This window comes from Oncorhynchus tshawytscha, unplaced genomic scaffold (assembly GCF_018296145.1).
Source record: "Oncorhynchus tshawytscha isolate Ot180627B unplaced genomic scaffold, Otsh_v2.0 Un_scaffold_1072_pilon_pilon, whole genome shotgun sequence".
NCBI classification, from domain to species: domain Eukaryota; kingdom Metazoa; phylum Chordata; class Actinopteri; order Salmoniformes; family Salmonidae; genus Oncorhynchus; species Oncorhynchus tshawytscha.
The window spans coordinates 53,881-71,454 of record NW_024609709.1 but is presented as its reverse complement, the minus strand read 5'-3'; the positions used below and the strand labels follow the sequence as shown (position 1 = coordinate 71,454).

General features: G+C 38.5%; 1 protein-coding gene across 7 annotated transcripts in view; it reads right to left on the bottom strand.

The window, feature by feature from the left end:
• Positions 1 to 7,304, bottom strand: part of LOC112222652 (gasdermin-E) — a 36,061-nt gene extending 28,757 nt beyond the window's left edge. For 4 of the 7 annotated variants that reach the window (XR_006082646.1, XR_006082647.1, XM_042317151.1 and 1 more), the window contains exons 1-4: positions 6,849 to 7,063; positions 5,051 to 5,303; positions 4,644 to 4,848; positions 1,120 to 1,294 (exon numbers count right to left, since the gene is read on the bottom strand). Coding sequence is in view for 5 of the 7 variants with exons in the window: in XM_042317151.1 (XP_042173085.1) it covers positions 1,120 to 1,294; positions 4,644 to 4,848; positions 5,051 to 5,273 (603 nt within the window). In the remaining 2 variants the exon portion in view is untranslated. The other 3 variants (XM_042317150.1, XM_042317149.1, XM_042317148.1) reach the window with 3 other exon arrangements.
• Positions 7,305 to 17,574: the final 10,270 nt, after the last annotated feature.

The window sequence follows — 17,574 nt, the reverse complement described above, 5'->3', positions numbered from 1 at the left end:
TGTGACAGGGGTAATGGAAGCCTGTTCGCAGGGAGTGGCAATGGGAAGCAAGCTCCCCATTTATTTGTTTAAATCTATGGAGAACAGGTTTGAAGTGTTACGCTCAACCCACTCAGTTTTCCACCACAAAACACCAGAAAATTGACTAAAGGAGGAGAAACAGTTTTTACCTGCTTTTACACCATGATTTAACTATTAGATGTTGAATATTTCTTTAGAAAACAGTTTCACCATATTAAAACGAGAGTTCACGTAACAGGGTTGACCTTAAAAAGATGGACAGACGTAAATTAATCACAGTAAATAAATACAAATCTTCAGAAATGACTTTGTCAAAACAACAAAAGAACTAGGGCTTTTTCAATGATGGTGAAAACGTGGAGAAATGTTGGGATAAGTGGGTTAAACATTTTCCAGAAATCACAGTCAAAATGCTGAATTGTGGCATTTTAGAAAGTCTTTATTCAAAAGAAAAATTGTACTGAAAATATCAAAGGTACTCTGTGAGTATTACGACTACTGAACAGACATCTGTGAGTATTACGACTACTGAACAGACATCTGTGTGTATTACGACTACTGAACAGACATCTGTGAGTATTACGACTACTGAACAGACATCTGTGAGTATTACGACTACTGAACAGACATCTGTGAGTATTACCACTACTGAACAGACATCTGTGAGTATTACCACTACTGAACAGACATCTGTGAGTATTACCACTACTGAACAGACATCTGTGAGTATTACCACTACCGAACAGACAGACATCTGTGAGTATTACCACTACCAAACAGACAGACATCTGTGAGTATTACCACTACCGAACAGACAGACATCTGTGAGTATTACCACTACCGAACAGACAAACATCTGTGAGTATTACCACTACCAAACAGACATCTGTGAGCATTACCACTACTGAACAGACATCTGTGATCTGTCAATATGGTCCTGACATTGACTTTATTTATGAAGGCCTAGTTATCATGAAGTGAGATTATTGAGATTAAAAATCTATTTTACAACAGAGATTATCTAAATCTGAGTTACCAGTAAAATATGAAGGAAATATAATTCACTTCAGTAGAACACTTGGTAATCTTTCCTCCTACCTTCCCGCTCAGGAACACACAGGCGCTCACGTTGGCTCCTACATTGCCATGCTTAAGGACATTGTTTGTGACCGGGCAAGGTAGTGACGTCATAATCCTCTCCGTCAAGACGCCTAACACTGCCCTGGGATTCGCACGGGTCTGCTTGATCACAGGATGGGACATGTCCAGAACTCTGCAGGAGGGACACATTTTAGGTCATATTTCATAGAAATCTGGAAACACTGGAAAGCAACTTTAAAAGTAAATAAATGGATGTACCTTTAAACTAAGCTAGTAGTGAAAACAGTGAGGATGTAGTTTAAGTTCCACTTCTTTCTTGTCTGAAATCACTTCAACCTGAAAATGACCTTTTTACACAAAAGACCTGCCTGATGTCATTGCAACCAGTTTTGCTCACTGGTCTTGGGTCTTGGACTCCTTGGGAAGGTGAGCTGTATGATCTATTATGACTGTATTGTGACTGTATTATGATCTATTATGACTGTATTATGAGTGTTATGACTGTAAAGATGATATATTACTGTTATGACTGTATTAATACTATGTTGACTGTTATGACTGTATCCTGACTGTATATGACTGTATTATGGCTGTATTATGATGTATTATGACTGTATTATGACTGTATACGAATAAAAATGATTGTATTATGACTCTTATGACTGTATTATGTCTATTATGAGTGTATATGACTGTATTGTGACTATTATGACTGTACAATGACGTATGACTGTATATGACTGTATTGTGACTATTATGACTGTAGTATGACTATTATGACTGCGATATGACTTGGTATGACTGTGTTATGACTATTGTTTATATATATATATATGACTGCATTATGACTGTATTATGACTGTATTATGACGTATTATGACTATTGTGACTATTATGACTATATTATGACGTAGTATGACTATATTATGACTGTGTTATGACTATTGACTATATATATATGACTATATTATGCCTGTATTATGATGTAGTATGACTATATATGACTATATTATGACTGTATTATGACGTGGAATGACTATTATGACTGTGTATGACTGTATTATGACTATATTAGGATGTATTATGACTGTATTATGATGTATTATGACTGTTATATGACTATTATGACTGTATTATGATTATTATGACTTGGTATGACTGTATTATGACTATTATGACTGTATTATGACTATTATGACTGTGTTATGACAATTATGACTGTATATGACTGTTTTATGACTATTATGACTGTATTTGACTGTATTGTGACTATTATGATGTATTATGACTGTGCTATGACTATTATGACTGTATATGACTGTTTTATGACTATTATGACCGTATTCGACTGTATTGTGACTATTATGACTGTATATGACTGTATTATGACATATTGTGACTATTATGACTGTAGTATGACTATTATGACTGTAGTATGAATGTATTATGACTATTATGACTATATATGACCATATTATGACTGTATTATGATGTAGTATGACAATTATGACTGCAATATGACTGCATATGACTTGGTATGACTGTATTATGACTGTATTATGACGTATTATGACTGTGTTATGACTATTATGACTGTATTATGACTGTATATAACGGTATTATGACTATTATGACTGTATTCGACTGTATTGTGACTATTATGACTGTATAATGACTTATGACTGCATATGACTGTATAATGACGGTATTTTGACTGTATTATGACTGTATTATGACTATTATCACTGTATAATGACTTATGACTGCATATGACTGTATTGTGACTATTATGACTGTAGTATGACTATTATGACTGCAATATGACTGTATTTTGACTTGGTATGACTGTATTATGACTGTATAATGACTGTATTATGACTATTATGACTGTATAATGACGGTATTTTGACTGTTTTATGACTGTATTATGATGTAGTATGACTATTATGACTATAGTATTACTGTATAATGACTGTATTATGACTATGACTATATATGACCATATTATGACTGTATTAGGATGTAGTATGACTATTATGACTGTATAATGATGGTATTTTGACTGTATTATGACTGTATTATGACTATTATCACTGTATAATGACTTATGACTGCATATGACTGTATTGTGACTATTATGACTGTAGTATGACTATTATGACTGTATATGACTGCAATATGACTGTATTTTGACTTGGTATGACTGTATTATGACTGTATAATGACTGTATTATGACTATTATGACTGTATAATGACGGTATTTTGACTGTATTATGACTGTATTATGATGTAGTATGACTATTATGACTATAGTATTACTGTATAATGACTGTATTATGACTATGACTATATATGACCATATTATGACTGTATTATGATGTAGTATGACTATTATGACTGTATTATGACTGTATACGACTGTATTATGACTATATTAGGACGTATTATGACTGTATATGAATGTATTATGACTATTATGACTGTTTTATGACTGTATTATGACTGTTATGACTGTATTATGACTATTATGACTGTATATGACTGTATTGAGACTATTATGACTATATATGACTATATTACGACGTAGTATGACTATTATGACTGTATGATGACTGAATTATGACTGTATTATGTATTATGACTGTATATGAATGTATTATGACTGTTTTATGACTGTATGATGACTATTATGACTGTATGATGACTGTATATGACTGAATTATGACTGTGTTATGATGTATTATGACTACTATGATGTATTATGATTGTATTATGACTGTATTATGACTGTATGATGACTGTATGATGACTGTATATGACTGAATTATGACTGTATTATGATGTATTGTGATGTATTATGACTGTATTGTGATGTATTGTCATGTATTATGACTGTATAATGACTTTTTTATGATGTATTATGACTGTATTATGACTATATTAGGACGTATTATGACTGTATATGAATGTATTATGACTATTATGACTGTACTATGACTCTCATGACTGTATTGAGACTATTATGACTATATATGACTATATTACGATGTAGTATGACTATTATGACTGTATGATGACTGTATATGACTGTATTATGACTATAGTATGACTGTATTATGACTATATTATGACTCTTATGACTGTATATGACTGTATTGAGACTATTATGACTATATATGACTATATTACGACATAGTATGACTATTATGACTGTATGATGACTGTATATGACTGAATTATGACTGTATTATGATCTATTATGATGCATTATGATGTATTATGATGTATTATGACTGTATTATGATGTATTATGACTGTATTATGATGTATTGTGATGTATAATGACTGTATAATGACTGTATTATGACTGTATTATGACTGTATTATGACTGTATTATGATGTATTATGACTGTATGATGACTGTATGATGACTGTATATGACTGAAGTATGATGTATTATGACTGTATTATGATGTATTATGACTGTATTGAACATATGTATAGTATAGGGTAACTCACCTGTTTTTTGAGTAGCTGTGTAAGTCCTTCACATCAACCTTCTCTTTGTTCAGGCTGCCAAGGGACAGCTTCTGTTTGGTGGACCATTTCCCTCCCACGGTCAGGTTGAAATCAGCCAACTTTGCCTCCACGTTTCCGTCTGCGTTCATTTCTTTCTTGTCACCAAATGTCCCACTGTAGTCCACAAAGTCAGACTCCTTGACAGCTGAGGGAAAGTTCAACATTTGAATGGACTCTATGCTATTATACCACAGCACATATCTATAACAGACACATCCATGACATTATCATTTTCCTATTCTGCTCAGAAAACAAGAGTAGGATAAATATTTAAATCAATGGTCAGATATTTTAGAACAACAACAACCCATAGTTATTTGTCACTAGCGGGATGCTCTGGTGCTTACTTGGACTTAAAGGTGTGTTTCCAGGCTCTCCAGGCTCCAGAACATCACCGAGGGTAAAGCCAGGGGACTGGTATTTGGGTTCCTGCCAGAAGCATCTGTGCCTGGTCTTGACAATGAGTGATCGGAGATTCAGTTTGTCTGTGTCATTCAGACTGGACACAGGGATCAGGCGACCCGCATGATCTGTGTCCTTCACAAAGGCTTTTGTGGCTTTGGCAAACATCTGAGAGATGGTGATGGATCGTGTTTCTGGCTGCAGCAGATGACAAAGACACAAATGACAAAGATGTCTAAGAAACAAAACTAAGATGAACACACAAACACTCAATACAACAGCTTCAGAAGAGCATTCTAAATACATTTCACAGTTGTCATGACACTCAATAATGCAAACACAATCTCCTTGAAAGGTTCACTTTCCCTGGGAAAAGAGTGTATCAGAACAGAGTAGCATTGCTTTTGACATGACAGAAAACAGGATATAAACACAAACAGGATATAATTTCAGTCAAAAACATTGGTTGTGTATCATTCAAGGCTATCCATAGCATGCTGTAGATTTTTCTTACTTCATTTTTATATCGCAAAAATCAGCTTTAGTATTCTTCCTCTGGGTCCTTTTGACATTGATAAATTGTAAAGATACAGTTTGTTATTAAGAATTACATACTAGAATCTCTAAAATGCAGGGTGCAGGGAAATGGCTGTCATCCATGTTTAGGTTCTTGGTACATGCCAAGTTACTGCTTCTGAACATTTTTTGTGACCAAGGTAGTGATGTCATAATCCTCTCCGTCAAGATGCCTAACACTGCCCTGGGACTCACGCGGGTCTCTTTGATCACAGGATGGGACATGTCCAGAACTCTGCAGGAGGGACCCATTATAATCTGAGCCCTGACATTAGCCCTGTACAAACTTAAAGGAGAATGCCACTACTTTTTCATCTCATTATCTAATGTTCCTAATAGATAATTTGCTGAATACCTGACACCTAAATTAGGATTTCAAGTCAGGAACCATTTTTTATTAACATTCAACAGAAAGCAAACAATCTAATGTTCACTGGTAATGAAAGTTGTTTGTATCTGACAACAAAGGGTATCAAATAAACCAGCAGAGGAAACTAAAATAACCACACTTCTTACCCTTTACTTTGAGAGTTGAACATAGTTTGATCTTGATTCAAATAAGCAATGAACAGATACTGTACTAATAGATAAGATGCAAGATAACGCCTTTGAATTTGGCTTATCTACCAAATGAGTGGTTGAAAATATCAGTCCAACTTCCGTTACTAGTGAACTCACAGACTTGACACTAAGGCTTTGTGCTAACCACAGAAGTATAGCCTACCACTTTAGACAGCCTACATCTGTGGTTATGCATGTGTGACTACACCCAGTCACATAAATCTACACTCTTAGAAAGAAAATTCCAAAAGGGTTCTTCAGGCTGTCACCATAGAACCCTTTTTAGTGCCAGGTAGAACCATTTTGGGTTCCATGTAGAACCTTCTGTAGAAAGGCTTCTACATGGAACCCTAAAACTGTCCTACTGGGAATCAAAAGGGTTCTACCTGAAACAAACAAGGGTTCTTCAAAGGGTTATCCTATGGAGACAGCCGAAGAACCCTTTTAGGTTCTAGATAGCACCTTTTTCTGTGTGTGGCTAAACTTCCAACATTCTAATATCAATGATGGCACAGCTATCCAGCGTATATATGTATCCAAAACATGACCTGAAAGAGCAGTATTTCATTGTAGTATTTCATAACCTGCAAGAGCTTCAATACTTACAGTTTTTCACAGTTTCCTTTTGAGTCTGACAATTATTGACTTCAATCACTGTGTAACATCATGGGTAACTCTGGGCATCGGCTTTCAGTTGAAAAAAATGCACCCTCTTTTGGTACTTTAAACCAGCACAGCAGCTTTCACCGATCATATAGTGTGTGTTTATAAAGATGCTACTTTTCTTTTTAAACGTCCTCTTCCACATTTATAAGAGGGTAACTTACTTGTCTTTGTTAAGTAACCCTTTTACTTCCACTTCCTCTTTCTTCAGTCTCACTTCCTCTTTCTTCAGAGGACGACTCGAGTGTGGAAGACGTGTTCAAGTTTAAATCCACTGCATCTACCACCAATTGTGTCCCCATGTCTACGCTGGCTTCTCCGCTGTCACCAAATGTCCCACTGTAGTCCACAATGTCACTCTCCTCTCCAGCTGAGGGAAAGTTCACCGTGACCATGGACTCTATTATGCCACAAAACACCTATCTGTAACAGCCACATCCATGACATGATCATTTTCATAATCTATTCAGACATAGACTAACATAAATAATACAATCAAATATCTTTCACAAAAACAACAATGAAACAGGAGATGCATTCCAAATGCCAACCCATAGTTTGAGTTTCTACCCCCATACTTTGAGTTTCTACCCCCATAGTTTGAGTTTCTACCCCCATAGTTTGAGTTTCTACCCCCATAGTTTGAGTTTCTACCCCCATAGTTTGAGTTTCCCCCCATAGTTTGAGTTTCTACCCCCATAGTTTGAGTTTCTACACCCATAGTTTGAGTTTCTACCCCCATAGTTTATTAAGTTTCCACCCCCATTGTGCCTCAACACAATCCCGTCCTCAGAGCTTTCCGGACAATTCCTTCGACCTCATCGGCTTATTTTTTACACTGACATGCACTGTCAACTGTGGGACCTCATATAGACAGGTGTGTGCCTTTCCAAATCATGTCCAATCATTTGAAATTACCCACAGGAGGACTAAAATCAAGTTCTGGAAACATCTCAAGGATGATCAATGGAAACAGGATGCACCTGAGCTCCTTTTTGAGTCTTATAGCAAAGGGTCTGAATACTTATTATATAAATAAAATATTTCTGATTTTATTTTAAATACATTTTCAAACATTTCTAAAAACCTGTTTTCACTTTGTCATTATAGGGTATCTAAAATGGATTAAAAAAAAGTTTTTATACATTTTAGAATAAGGCTGTAGCATAACAAAGTGTGGAAAATATTGTACATATTCACACATGAGTCAATACTTTGCAGAATCACCTTTGGAAGCGATTACAGCTTTGAGTCGTCATGGGTATGTCTGTATCAGCTTTGCACATCTGGATTTGAGGATTTTCTCCCATTGTTCCTTGCGGACTTTCTCATGCTCTGTTAAGTCAGATGGGGATTGGCAGAGAACAGCAATCTTCAAGTCTTTCCACAGATTTTCAATGGGATTCAAGTCTGGGCTTTAGCTATGCCACTCAAGGACTTTCACATTCTTGTTCTGAAGCCTTTCCAGCGTTGCTTTGGCTGTATGCCTCAGGTCATTGTCCTGTTAGGATGTAAATCTCTGCCCCAGTCAAAGGTCTTTTGCATTCTGAAGCAGGTTATCAGAGGATTTGCCTGTATTTGGCTCCATTCATTGTTCCGTCTATACTTACCAGTCTCCTAGTCCCTGCCGCTGAAAAGCATCCCCATAGCATGAGGCTGCCACCACCATGCTTCCCTGCAGGGATGGTGTTAGACGGGTGATGAGCTGTGCCTGGTTCTCTAAAAACATAGTGCTTTGCATTCAGGCCAAAGAGACACGTTTTTGTCTCACCAGATCACTGAATATTTTGCCTTATGCTCTCAGAGTCTTTCACGTGCCTTATTGTGAACTCCAGGCATGCCGTCATGTGCCTTTCTCTGGAATGGCATCTTTCTGGCTACTCTCCCATAAAGCAGAGATTGGTGAAGTGCTGTAGAGACTGTTGTCTTTCCGGAAGGTTCTCCCATTTCCGCCAAAGAACTCTGTAGTTCTGTCAGAGTCATCATTGAGTGATCATTGAGATCTTGGTCACCTCTCTGACCAAGGTCCTTCTTGCCCGGCTGCTCAGTTTGGTCGGACGTCCAGCTCTAGGCAGAGCCTATGTAGTTCCATATTCCAGTGAAGGAGACCACTGTGCTCTTGGAAACTTTCAACACTCTAGACATTGTTTTATACCCTTCCCAGATATATGCCTCATCTCATAGAGCTACGGACAGTTACTTGGACTTGGTATAGTTTCTGCTCTGAAATGCAATGTCAACGGTGGGAACTTATATAGTCAGGTGTGTTTCTTTCTAAATCATGTCCAAGCAATTGAATTGGCCACAGGTGGACGCCAGTCAAGTTGTGGTGATAACTCAAACACGAACAAAGGAAATTGGATGCAGCTGAGCTCAATTTGGAGTGCCATAGTAAAGGGGTTTGAATACTTATGTAAATGAGATATTTCTTTATTTCATTTTCAATCAATTTGCAAACATGTCTAAAAACATGTTTTCACTTTGTCATGAGAGGGTATTGTGTTAAACGACTGAATGAAAACAATCCATTTCTAATCAATCTTAATTTCAGGCTGAAACAAGAAGATGTGGGATAAGTCGAGGGGTATGAATACTTTCTGAAGGCACTGTATGTATTGACTGGTGCAATTAATGAACTACTATCTTATCTGTTACATTGTATAAGTATACATAGCATGGTTGGGGTCAATTACAATTTAATTTAAAATTCCAAGTCAATTATTTAATCCACTAATGAAGTGGAGAATTTACACTAAATTCAATTCTAATTTCAACAATCTTCAAGTTAAAACCTGTTGACGGGTTAGGGTTCCCTTTTGGGAACGACCCCTCCCCCGTTCAGCTGGAACGTGGCACATGGAACGCAAAAATATTCTTAGAAATATTTAACCTCCACACATTAACAAGTCCAATAGCTCAAATGAAAGATAAACACCTTGTTCATCTAGCCAGCAAGTCAGATTTCTAAAATGTTTTACGGCGAAAACATAGCACATATTTTTGTCAAACCACCACCAAAGACACAGCTAATTTGAATAGCCACGGTGAACAAAATATGCAATCAACAACCGCAGGATTAAAAGAAAAATAATTCACTAACCTTTTGAAAATCTTCATCAGATGACAGTAATATGACATGTTATACAGTACATTTATGTTTTTTTCAATAATATGCAATTTATATCCATAAATCTCTGTTTACAATGACGCCATGTTCAAAAAATGCTTCTCAAATGTCCGGAGAAATGATGATAGCCCCGGCAGATAACGTCAGATAACAAGCAATACACATCATAAACTTTGACTAAATATACATGTTCTACATATAGTTAGAAAGATACCTTCTTCTTAATGCAACCGCTGTGTTACATTTATTTTTAACGTTACAGAATTCGTTCACTAGGCTATAATATGAGACGGCGCTCATAGATTAGCAATATGACTCCGCTGTCTTGGAGTCCACAGAAACCCAAAATTAACACATAAATATTCCCTTACCTTTGATGTTCTTCGATCAGAAGACGTGGAAGGAGTTATACTTACCAAAAACTGCGTTTGGTTTTCAAGTCTGTGTCTTTAGGTTATCAAACACGACAAATTCCGGTTGAAATGCAACCAAAATTCAAGTGGATGCGCATCTAAACTTCAAAATTACATATCATATGTCGACTAAACTGGTCAAACTAAGTGCAGAATCAAACTTTAGCATGTTCTAAACATGCAAAACAATCCTTAGCTCGAACAGACAAACCTACATCGTTTGGTCAAACCTGGAACAAAGAGAGCTCCGGACCCGACGCGCGCATGAAAGTACATGTATTTTCGCGTGACCCTGAGGTTTCAGCCCGCCAAAACTCGAGGGAGCACGTGATTCTCACAATGAGAGGCCCCACTGAAAGAGGACACTGCGCTGAAGAGATAGGAACTGTTCCCAGATCTGTAGCTGGTTGGGAAGGGTGGGGGCGATGACGTCAAAGTTGGGCCAACTTTCATGATGACAAGAGAGAGTTTGGGAGAATGGCTGCCCTGAGAGTTCTGCTTTACATACAGACATAATTTGAACGGTTTTAGAAGCTTTAGAGTGTTTTCTATTCAATAATAATTATTATATGCATATATTAGCAATTTTTGACAGATTTTTTTTCTGTTTACTATGGCACGCAATTCCTCCAAAGGGGGCAGTAGTCAGCACTATCTTTAACAGGAATTTATTTAGAATTAGAATGTTTAGACAAAGAGTTTGAATTGGAATTGAATTGGAATTCTAAAAATATGTTATTATGGAATTGAATTGGAATTCTAAAAATATGTTATTATAGAATTGAATTGGAATTCTAAAAATATGTTATTATGGAATTGAATTGATGTCTCAAGGATGATCAAAGGAAATTGGATGCACATGTATCCAGTTAATGGAATTAATGCACTTAGTAGCAACATTTTACTGACAAATTTGTTTTAAATCATTTCAACTTGTATTTCTATATTTCCAGTATAACTAGGATGTCTGAACAGTGACATGATCAGCCTGAAAGTCTGAGGGAATTGAATTTGAGGAATTCTGGGGGATAATATTGTATTGGGAATTCCGTTATTGGAATGTACCCAAACGTGGAATTGAGAGGAATTTATTATTTTTTTAAAAGCACAATTCTGAACTAATTGTAAATTTTTATTCAGACATTTGGAAAGACACAAATAAATAATCATAACATTTAAAACTATATAAATATAAATACATATACAAAAATAAGACTCATAAATATCAAAAAGAAGTAACAAAGACAAATAGAAACAAATTGTAGTATATAAACACAAATAAAAAAGAGAATGGAATTATTACACTATTACCCTGTTAATAACAAAACACAAATACAACTAAAATGCACAAATCCTATATCACACAAATACACAAATAGACACACTTATAAACAAGAGCACCTGATTATTACACTTCAAACAAGAAACACACAAACTGAATTGCACAACTAATTGCATTACTAATTGCATTAGTACTGTACAAAGTTAGAGGTGCGCTATTTGATAGATTCGCCCGCTCCCCCTACCTCAGGCTTCCAGTAGGGAGACCTGAGGTCAACCTACCCCCGCACCCCTCCCCATCTCATACTTCTGAGTGGGAGACCTTCCCAGGCAGTAGCCTACCTAGCTCACAAACTAGAATTAGGGTGCCCACTCCGACAAGGTTCATTGACCCACAATCCCACATGGCGACATGATATTATTGATGTGACGTGCAAATGAGCAATAGAAAACCGATCGCGCAAATGTCACCATTCTGAATATTTGTACATTTTTAAATTCACAGTTTATTGAAAAAAAATGTGTCTTTCTTTTGTAAAATGACCCCTTGGGCGGCACCCCATGCCGCCCCCGGTAAAATGACCCCCTGGGCGACACCCCATGCCGCCCCCGGTAAAATGACCCCCTGGGCGACACCCCATGCCGCCCCCGGTAAAATGACCCCCTGGGCGACACCCCATGCCGCCCCCGGTAAAATGACCCCCTGGGCGGCACCCCATGCCGCCCCCGGCAAAATGACCCCTGGGCTGCTGCCCATGCCGCCCCCGGTAAAATGACCCCTGCGCGGCTGCCCATGCCGCCCCCGGCAAAATGACCCCCTGGGCGGCTGCCCATGCCGCCCCCGGTAAAATGACCCCCTGGCCGGCACCCCATGCCGCCCCCGGTAAAATGACCCCTGCGCGGCACCCCATGCCGCCCCCGGCAAAATGACCCCCTGGGCGGCTGCCCATGCCGCCCCCGGTAAAATGACCCCCTGGCCGGCACCCCATGCCACCCCCGGAAAAATGACCCCCTGGGCGGCTGCCCATGTCGCCTATGCCTAAATCCGCCACAGCCAAGGTAAGCCAACATCAAAAATAATTACTTTGATTTTTTAAATAAAATTCATTAAGTGAAAAAGGAATGGTAGACAAACCATTGGAACCATTTTCGTGTTTTTTGGGTATTATAATCTCTCTCACAGGTCTGGCTGTTCTGACTGATGAGAGAGAGGGAGAGAGAGAAAGAGGGAGAGAGAGGGGGGGGCATCATTACCTCGATGAAGAGAGCATTCCTCTTGGAACGACACGACCGAGGACCTGTAGGATGGCCGACCATTGCCCCCCCTTTTCCAGACTCTCTGGGCTTTTTCTAACCCACCTTTTCCAAAGTGACGCACCTCTATAGCCAAGAGAACACAGCAAGGTTAGATTATGGTATTAGACCAGTGATGTACTGTAACCAGTGAACACAGCAGGGTTAGATTATGGTTTTAGACCAATGATGTACTGTAACCAGTGAACACAGAAGGGTTAGATTATGGTATTAGACCAATGATGTACTGTAACCAGTGAACACAGCAGGGTTAGATTATGGTATTAGACCAACTATGTACTGTAACCAGTGAACACAGCAGGGTTAGATGATCAAATCAAATGTTATTGGTCACATACACATGGTTAGCCGATGTTAATGCAAGTGTAGCGAAATGCTTGTGCTTCTAGTTCCAACCGTGCAGTAATATCTAACAAGTAATCTCACAATAACTACCTTATACACACAAGTGTAAGGGAATGAATAAGAGTATGTACATATAAATATATGGATGAGCGATGGCCGAAAGGCATAGGCAAGATGCAGTAGATGGTGTAGAGTACAGTATATACATAGATTATGGTTTTAAACCAATGATGTACTGTAACCAGTGAACACAGCAGGGTTAGATTATGGTTTTAGACCAATGATGTACTGTAACCAGAGAACACAGCAGGGTTAGATTATGGTATTAGACCAATGATGTACTGTAACCAGAGAACACAGCAGGGTTAGATTACGGTTTTAGACCAATGATGTACTGTAACCAGTGAACACAGCAGGGTTAGATTACTGTTTTAGACCAATGATGTACTGTAACCAGTGAACACAGCAGGGTTAGATTACTGTTTTAGACCAATGATGTACTGTAACCAGTGAACACAGCAGGGTTAGATTACTGTTTTAAACCAATGATGTACTGTAACCAGTGAACACAAATCTACATGTGCACACTAGCACTTGTGTACTTCGTGAAGTATATTTCATGATGTCGAGGATGATGTGCTCCTAATGCTGTTTAATGTCTGTTTTGTAATTCTAAATCTAAGAGATCAGATCTAAGAGATCAGCAGATATAGACTTTCATATGTCCCTTTCACATTAAATTACACACATGCAGTCAGGCTACAAATAGCATAGTTCTAGCTTTTGGTTTATCTCCTAGACTAGCAACATTGGGTATATGCTACAAATAGCATAATTATAGCCTTTAGTTTATGTCCTAGACTAGCATGGCTGTATCAGGATGTAGGTTAGCTTTAGGCTGTGTATGACAACCAATGATGTATATAAACCTTGGATTGCTGATGCTATGTATTGGCCAATGAAAGGCTTTGAAGCCACCAATCATCCATATTGGCACTCCCCAGAAGAATAAATCCAACATACACTGAGTGTACAAACATTAAGAACACCTGCTCTTTCCACGACGTATAGACTGACCAGGTGAATCCAGGTGAAAGCTATGATCAATTATTGATGTGACTTGTTAAATCCACTTCAATCAGTGTAGATGAAGGGGAGGAGACAGGATAAGATTGATTTTCAACCCTTGAGGCAACTGAGGCATGAATTGTGAATTCAAATCATTCCACTTTTTGTTATGTTACTGCCTTATTCTAAAATTGATTAAATAGTTTTTTCCCATCGTCAATCTACAAACATTACTCCATAATAACAAAGCAAAAACAGGTTTTTACACAGTATTTTAGCAAATTGATTAAAAAACGCAAATATTACATTTACATTCAGTTGAAGTCGGAAGTTTACATACACCTTAGCCAAATACATTTAAACTCAGTTTTTCACAATTCCTGACATTTAATCCTAGCAAAAATTCCCCATTTTAGGTCAGTTAGGATCACCACTTTATTTTAAGAATGTGAAATGTCAGAATAATAGTAGAGAGAATGATTTATTTCAGCTTTTATTTCTTTCATCACATTCCCAGTGGGTTAGAAGTTTACATACACTCAATTAGTATTTGGTAGCATTGCCTTTAACATTGCCAAATATTTCAGGCAGCCTTCCACAAGCTTCCCACAATAAGTTGGGTAAATTTTGGCCCATTCCTCCTGACAGAGCTGGTGTAACTGTGTCAGGTTTGTGGGCCTCCTTGCTCGCACATGCTTTTTCAGTTCTACCCACAAATTTTCTACAGGATTGAGGTCAGGCCTTTGTGATGGCCACTCCAATACGTTGAGTTTGTTGTCCTTAAGCCATTTTGCCACAACTTTGGAAGTATGCTTGGGGTCATTGTCCATTTGGAAGACCCATTTGCAACCAAGCTTTAACTTCCTGACTGATGTCTTGAGATGTTGCTTCAATATATCCACATTATTTTCCTGCCTCATGATGGCATCTATTTTGTGAAGTGCACCAGTCCCTCTTGCAGCAAAGCACCCCCACGGTTGGGATGGTGTTCTTCGGCTTGCAAGCCTTCCCCTTTTTCCTCCAAACATAATGATGGTCATTATGGCCAAACAGTTCTATTTTTGTTTCATCAGACCAGAGGACATTTCTCCAAAAAGTACGATCTTTGCCCCCATGTGCAGCTGCAAACCGTAGTCTGGCATTGTTATGGAGGTTTTGGAGCAGTGGCTTCTTCCTTGCTGAGCGGCCTTTTAGGTTATGTCAATATAGGACTCGTTTCACTGTGGATATAGATACTTTTGTACCTGTTTCCTCCAGCATCTTCACAAGGTCCTTTGCTGTTGTTCTGGGATCGATCTGCACTTTTCGCACCAAAGTACGTTCATCTCTAGGAGACAGAACGCGTCTCCTTCCTGAGTGGTATGACGGCTGCATGGTCCCATGGTGTTTATACTTACATACTATTTTTTGTACAGATGAACGTGGTACCTTCAGGTGTTTTGAAATTGCTCCCAAGGATGAACCAGACTTGTGGAGGTCTACAATTTTTCCTGAGGTCTTGGCTGATTTCTTTTGATTTTCCCATGATGTCAAGCAAAGAGGCACTGGGTTTGAAGGTAGGCCTTGAAATACATCCACAGGTACACCTCAAATGTACTCAAATTATTTCAATTAGCCTATCAGAAGCTTCTAAAGCCATGACATCATGTTCTGGAATTTTCCTTTTACTGAGGCACAGTCAACTTAGTGTATGTAAACTTCTCACCCACTGGAATTGTGATACAGTGAATTATAAGTAAAATAATCTCTGTTACCAATTGTTGGAACAATTACTTGTGTAATGCTCAAAGTAGATGTCCTAACCGACTTGCCAAAACTATAGTTTATTAACAAGAAATTTGTGGAGTGGTTGAAAAACAAGTTTTAATGACTCCAACATAAGTGTATGCAAACTTCTGACTTCAACTGTAAGTATTCAGACCCTTTACTCAGTACTTTGTGGAAGCACCTTTGGCAGTGATTACAGCCTTGAGTCTTCTTGGGTATGATGGTACAAGCTTGGCACACCTGTATTTGAGGAGTTTCTCCCATTGTTCTCTACAGATCCTCTCAAGCTCTGTCAGGTTGGAAGGGGAGCATCGCTGCACAGCTATTTTCAGGTCTCTCCAGAGATGTTCGATCGGGTTCCAGTCTAGGCTCTCGCAGGGCCACTCAAGGACATTCAGAGACTTGTCCCGAAGCCACTCATGCGTTGTCTTGGCTGTGTGCTTAGGGTTGTTGTCCTGTTGGAAGGTGAACCATCGTCCCAGTCTGAGGTCCCAAGCACTCTGGAGCAGGTTTTCATCAAGGATCTCTCTGTACTTAGCTCTTTTCATCTTTCCCTCAATCCTGACTAGTCTCCCAGTCCCTGAAAAACATCCCCACATCATGATACTGCCACCACCATGCTTCACCGTAGGGATGGTGCCAAGTTTCCTCCAGAAGTGACGCTTGGCATTCAGGCCAAAGAGTTCAATCTTGGTTTCTTGTTTCTCATGGTCTGAGAGTCCTTTAGGTGCATTTTGGCAATTCCAAGCAGGCTGTCATGTACCTTTTACTGAGGAGTGGCTACCATCTGGCAACTCTACCATAAAGGCCTGTTTGGGGGAATGCTGCAGAGATGGTTGTCCTTCTGGAAGATTCTCACATCTCCACAGAGGAACTCTGGAGCTCTGTCAGAGTCTCGGAGCTCTAAAGCCAATTCCTTCGGCCTCATGGCTTGGTTTTTGCTCTGACATGCACTGTCAACTGTGGGACCTTATATAGACAGGTTTGTGCCTTTCCAAATCATGTCCAATCAACTGAATATACTACAGGTGGACTCCAATCAAGTTGTAGAAACATATCAAGGACAAGCAATTGAAACAGGATGCACCTGAGCTCAATTTCTAGTCTCATAGCAAAAGGGTCTGAATACTTATGTAAATAAGGGGGCTCTTGATGGGGCGTAATTAACTTAATTATACTTTAACATGTATCATAGGTGTCTTCGTGGAGCCAAGCTTGTCTAGCTATGCATTGAAAGTTCCTTTACATGAAATAAAATATTATCATCATGGCTACATTATTTTGTAATGTTTTACCACAGATAGAACAATGAGAACATGTTTGGTTTCACTGTGCAGCTGGTGGTGCCCTGGAC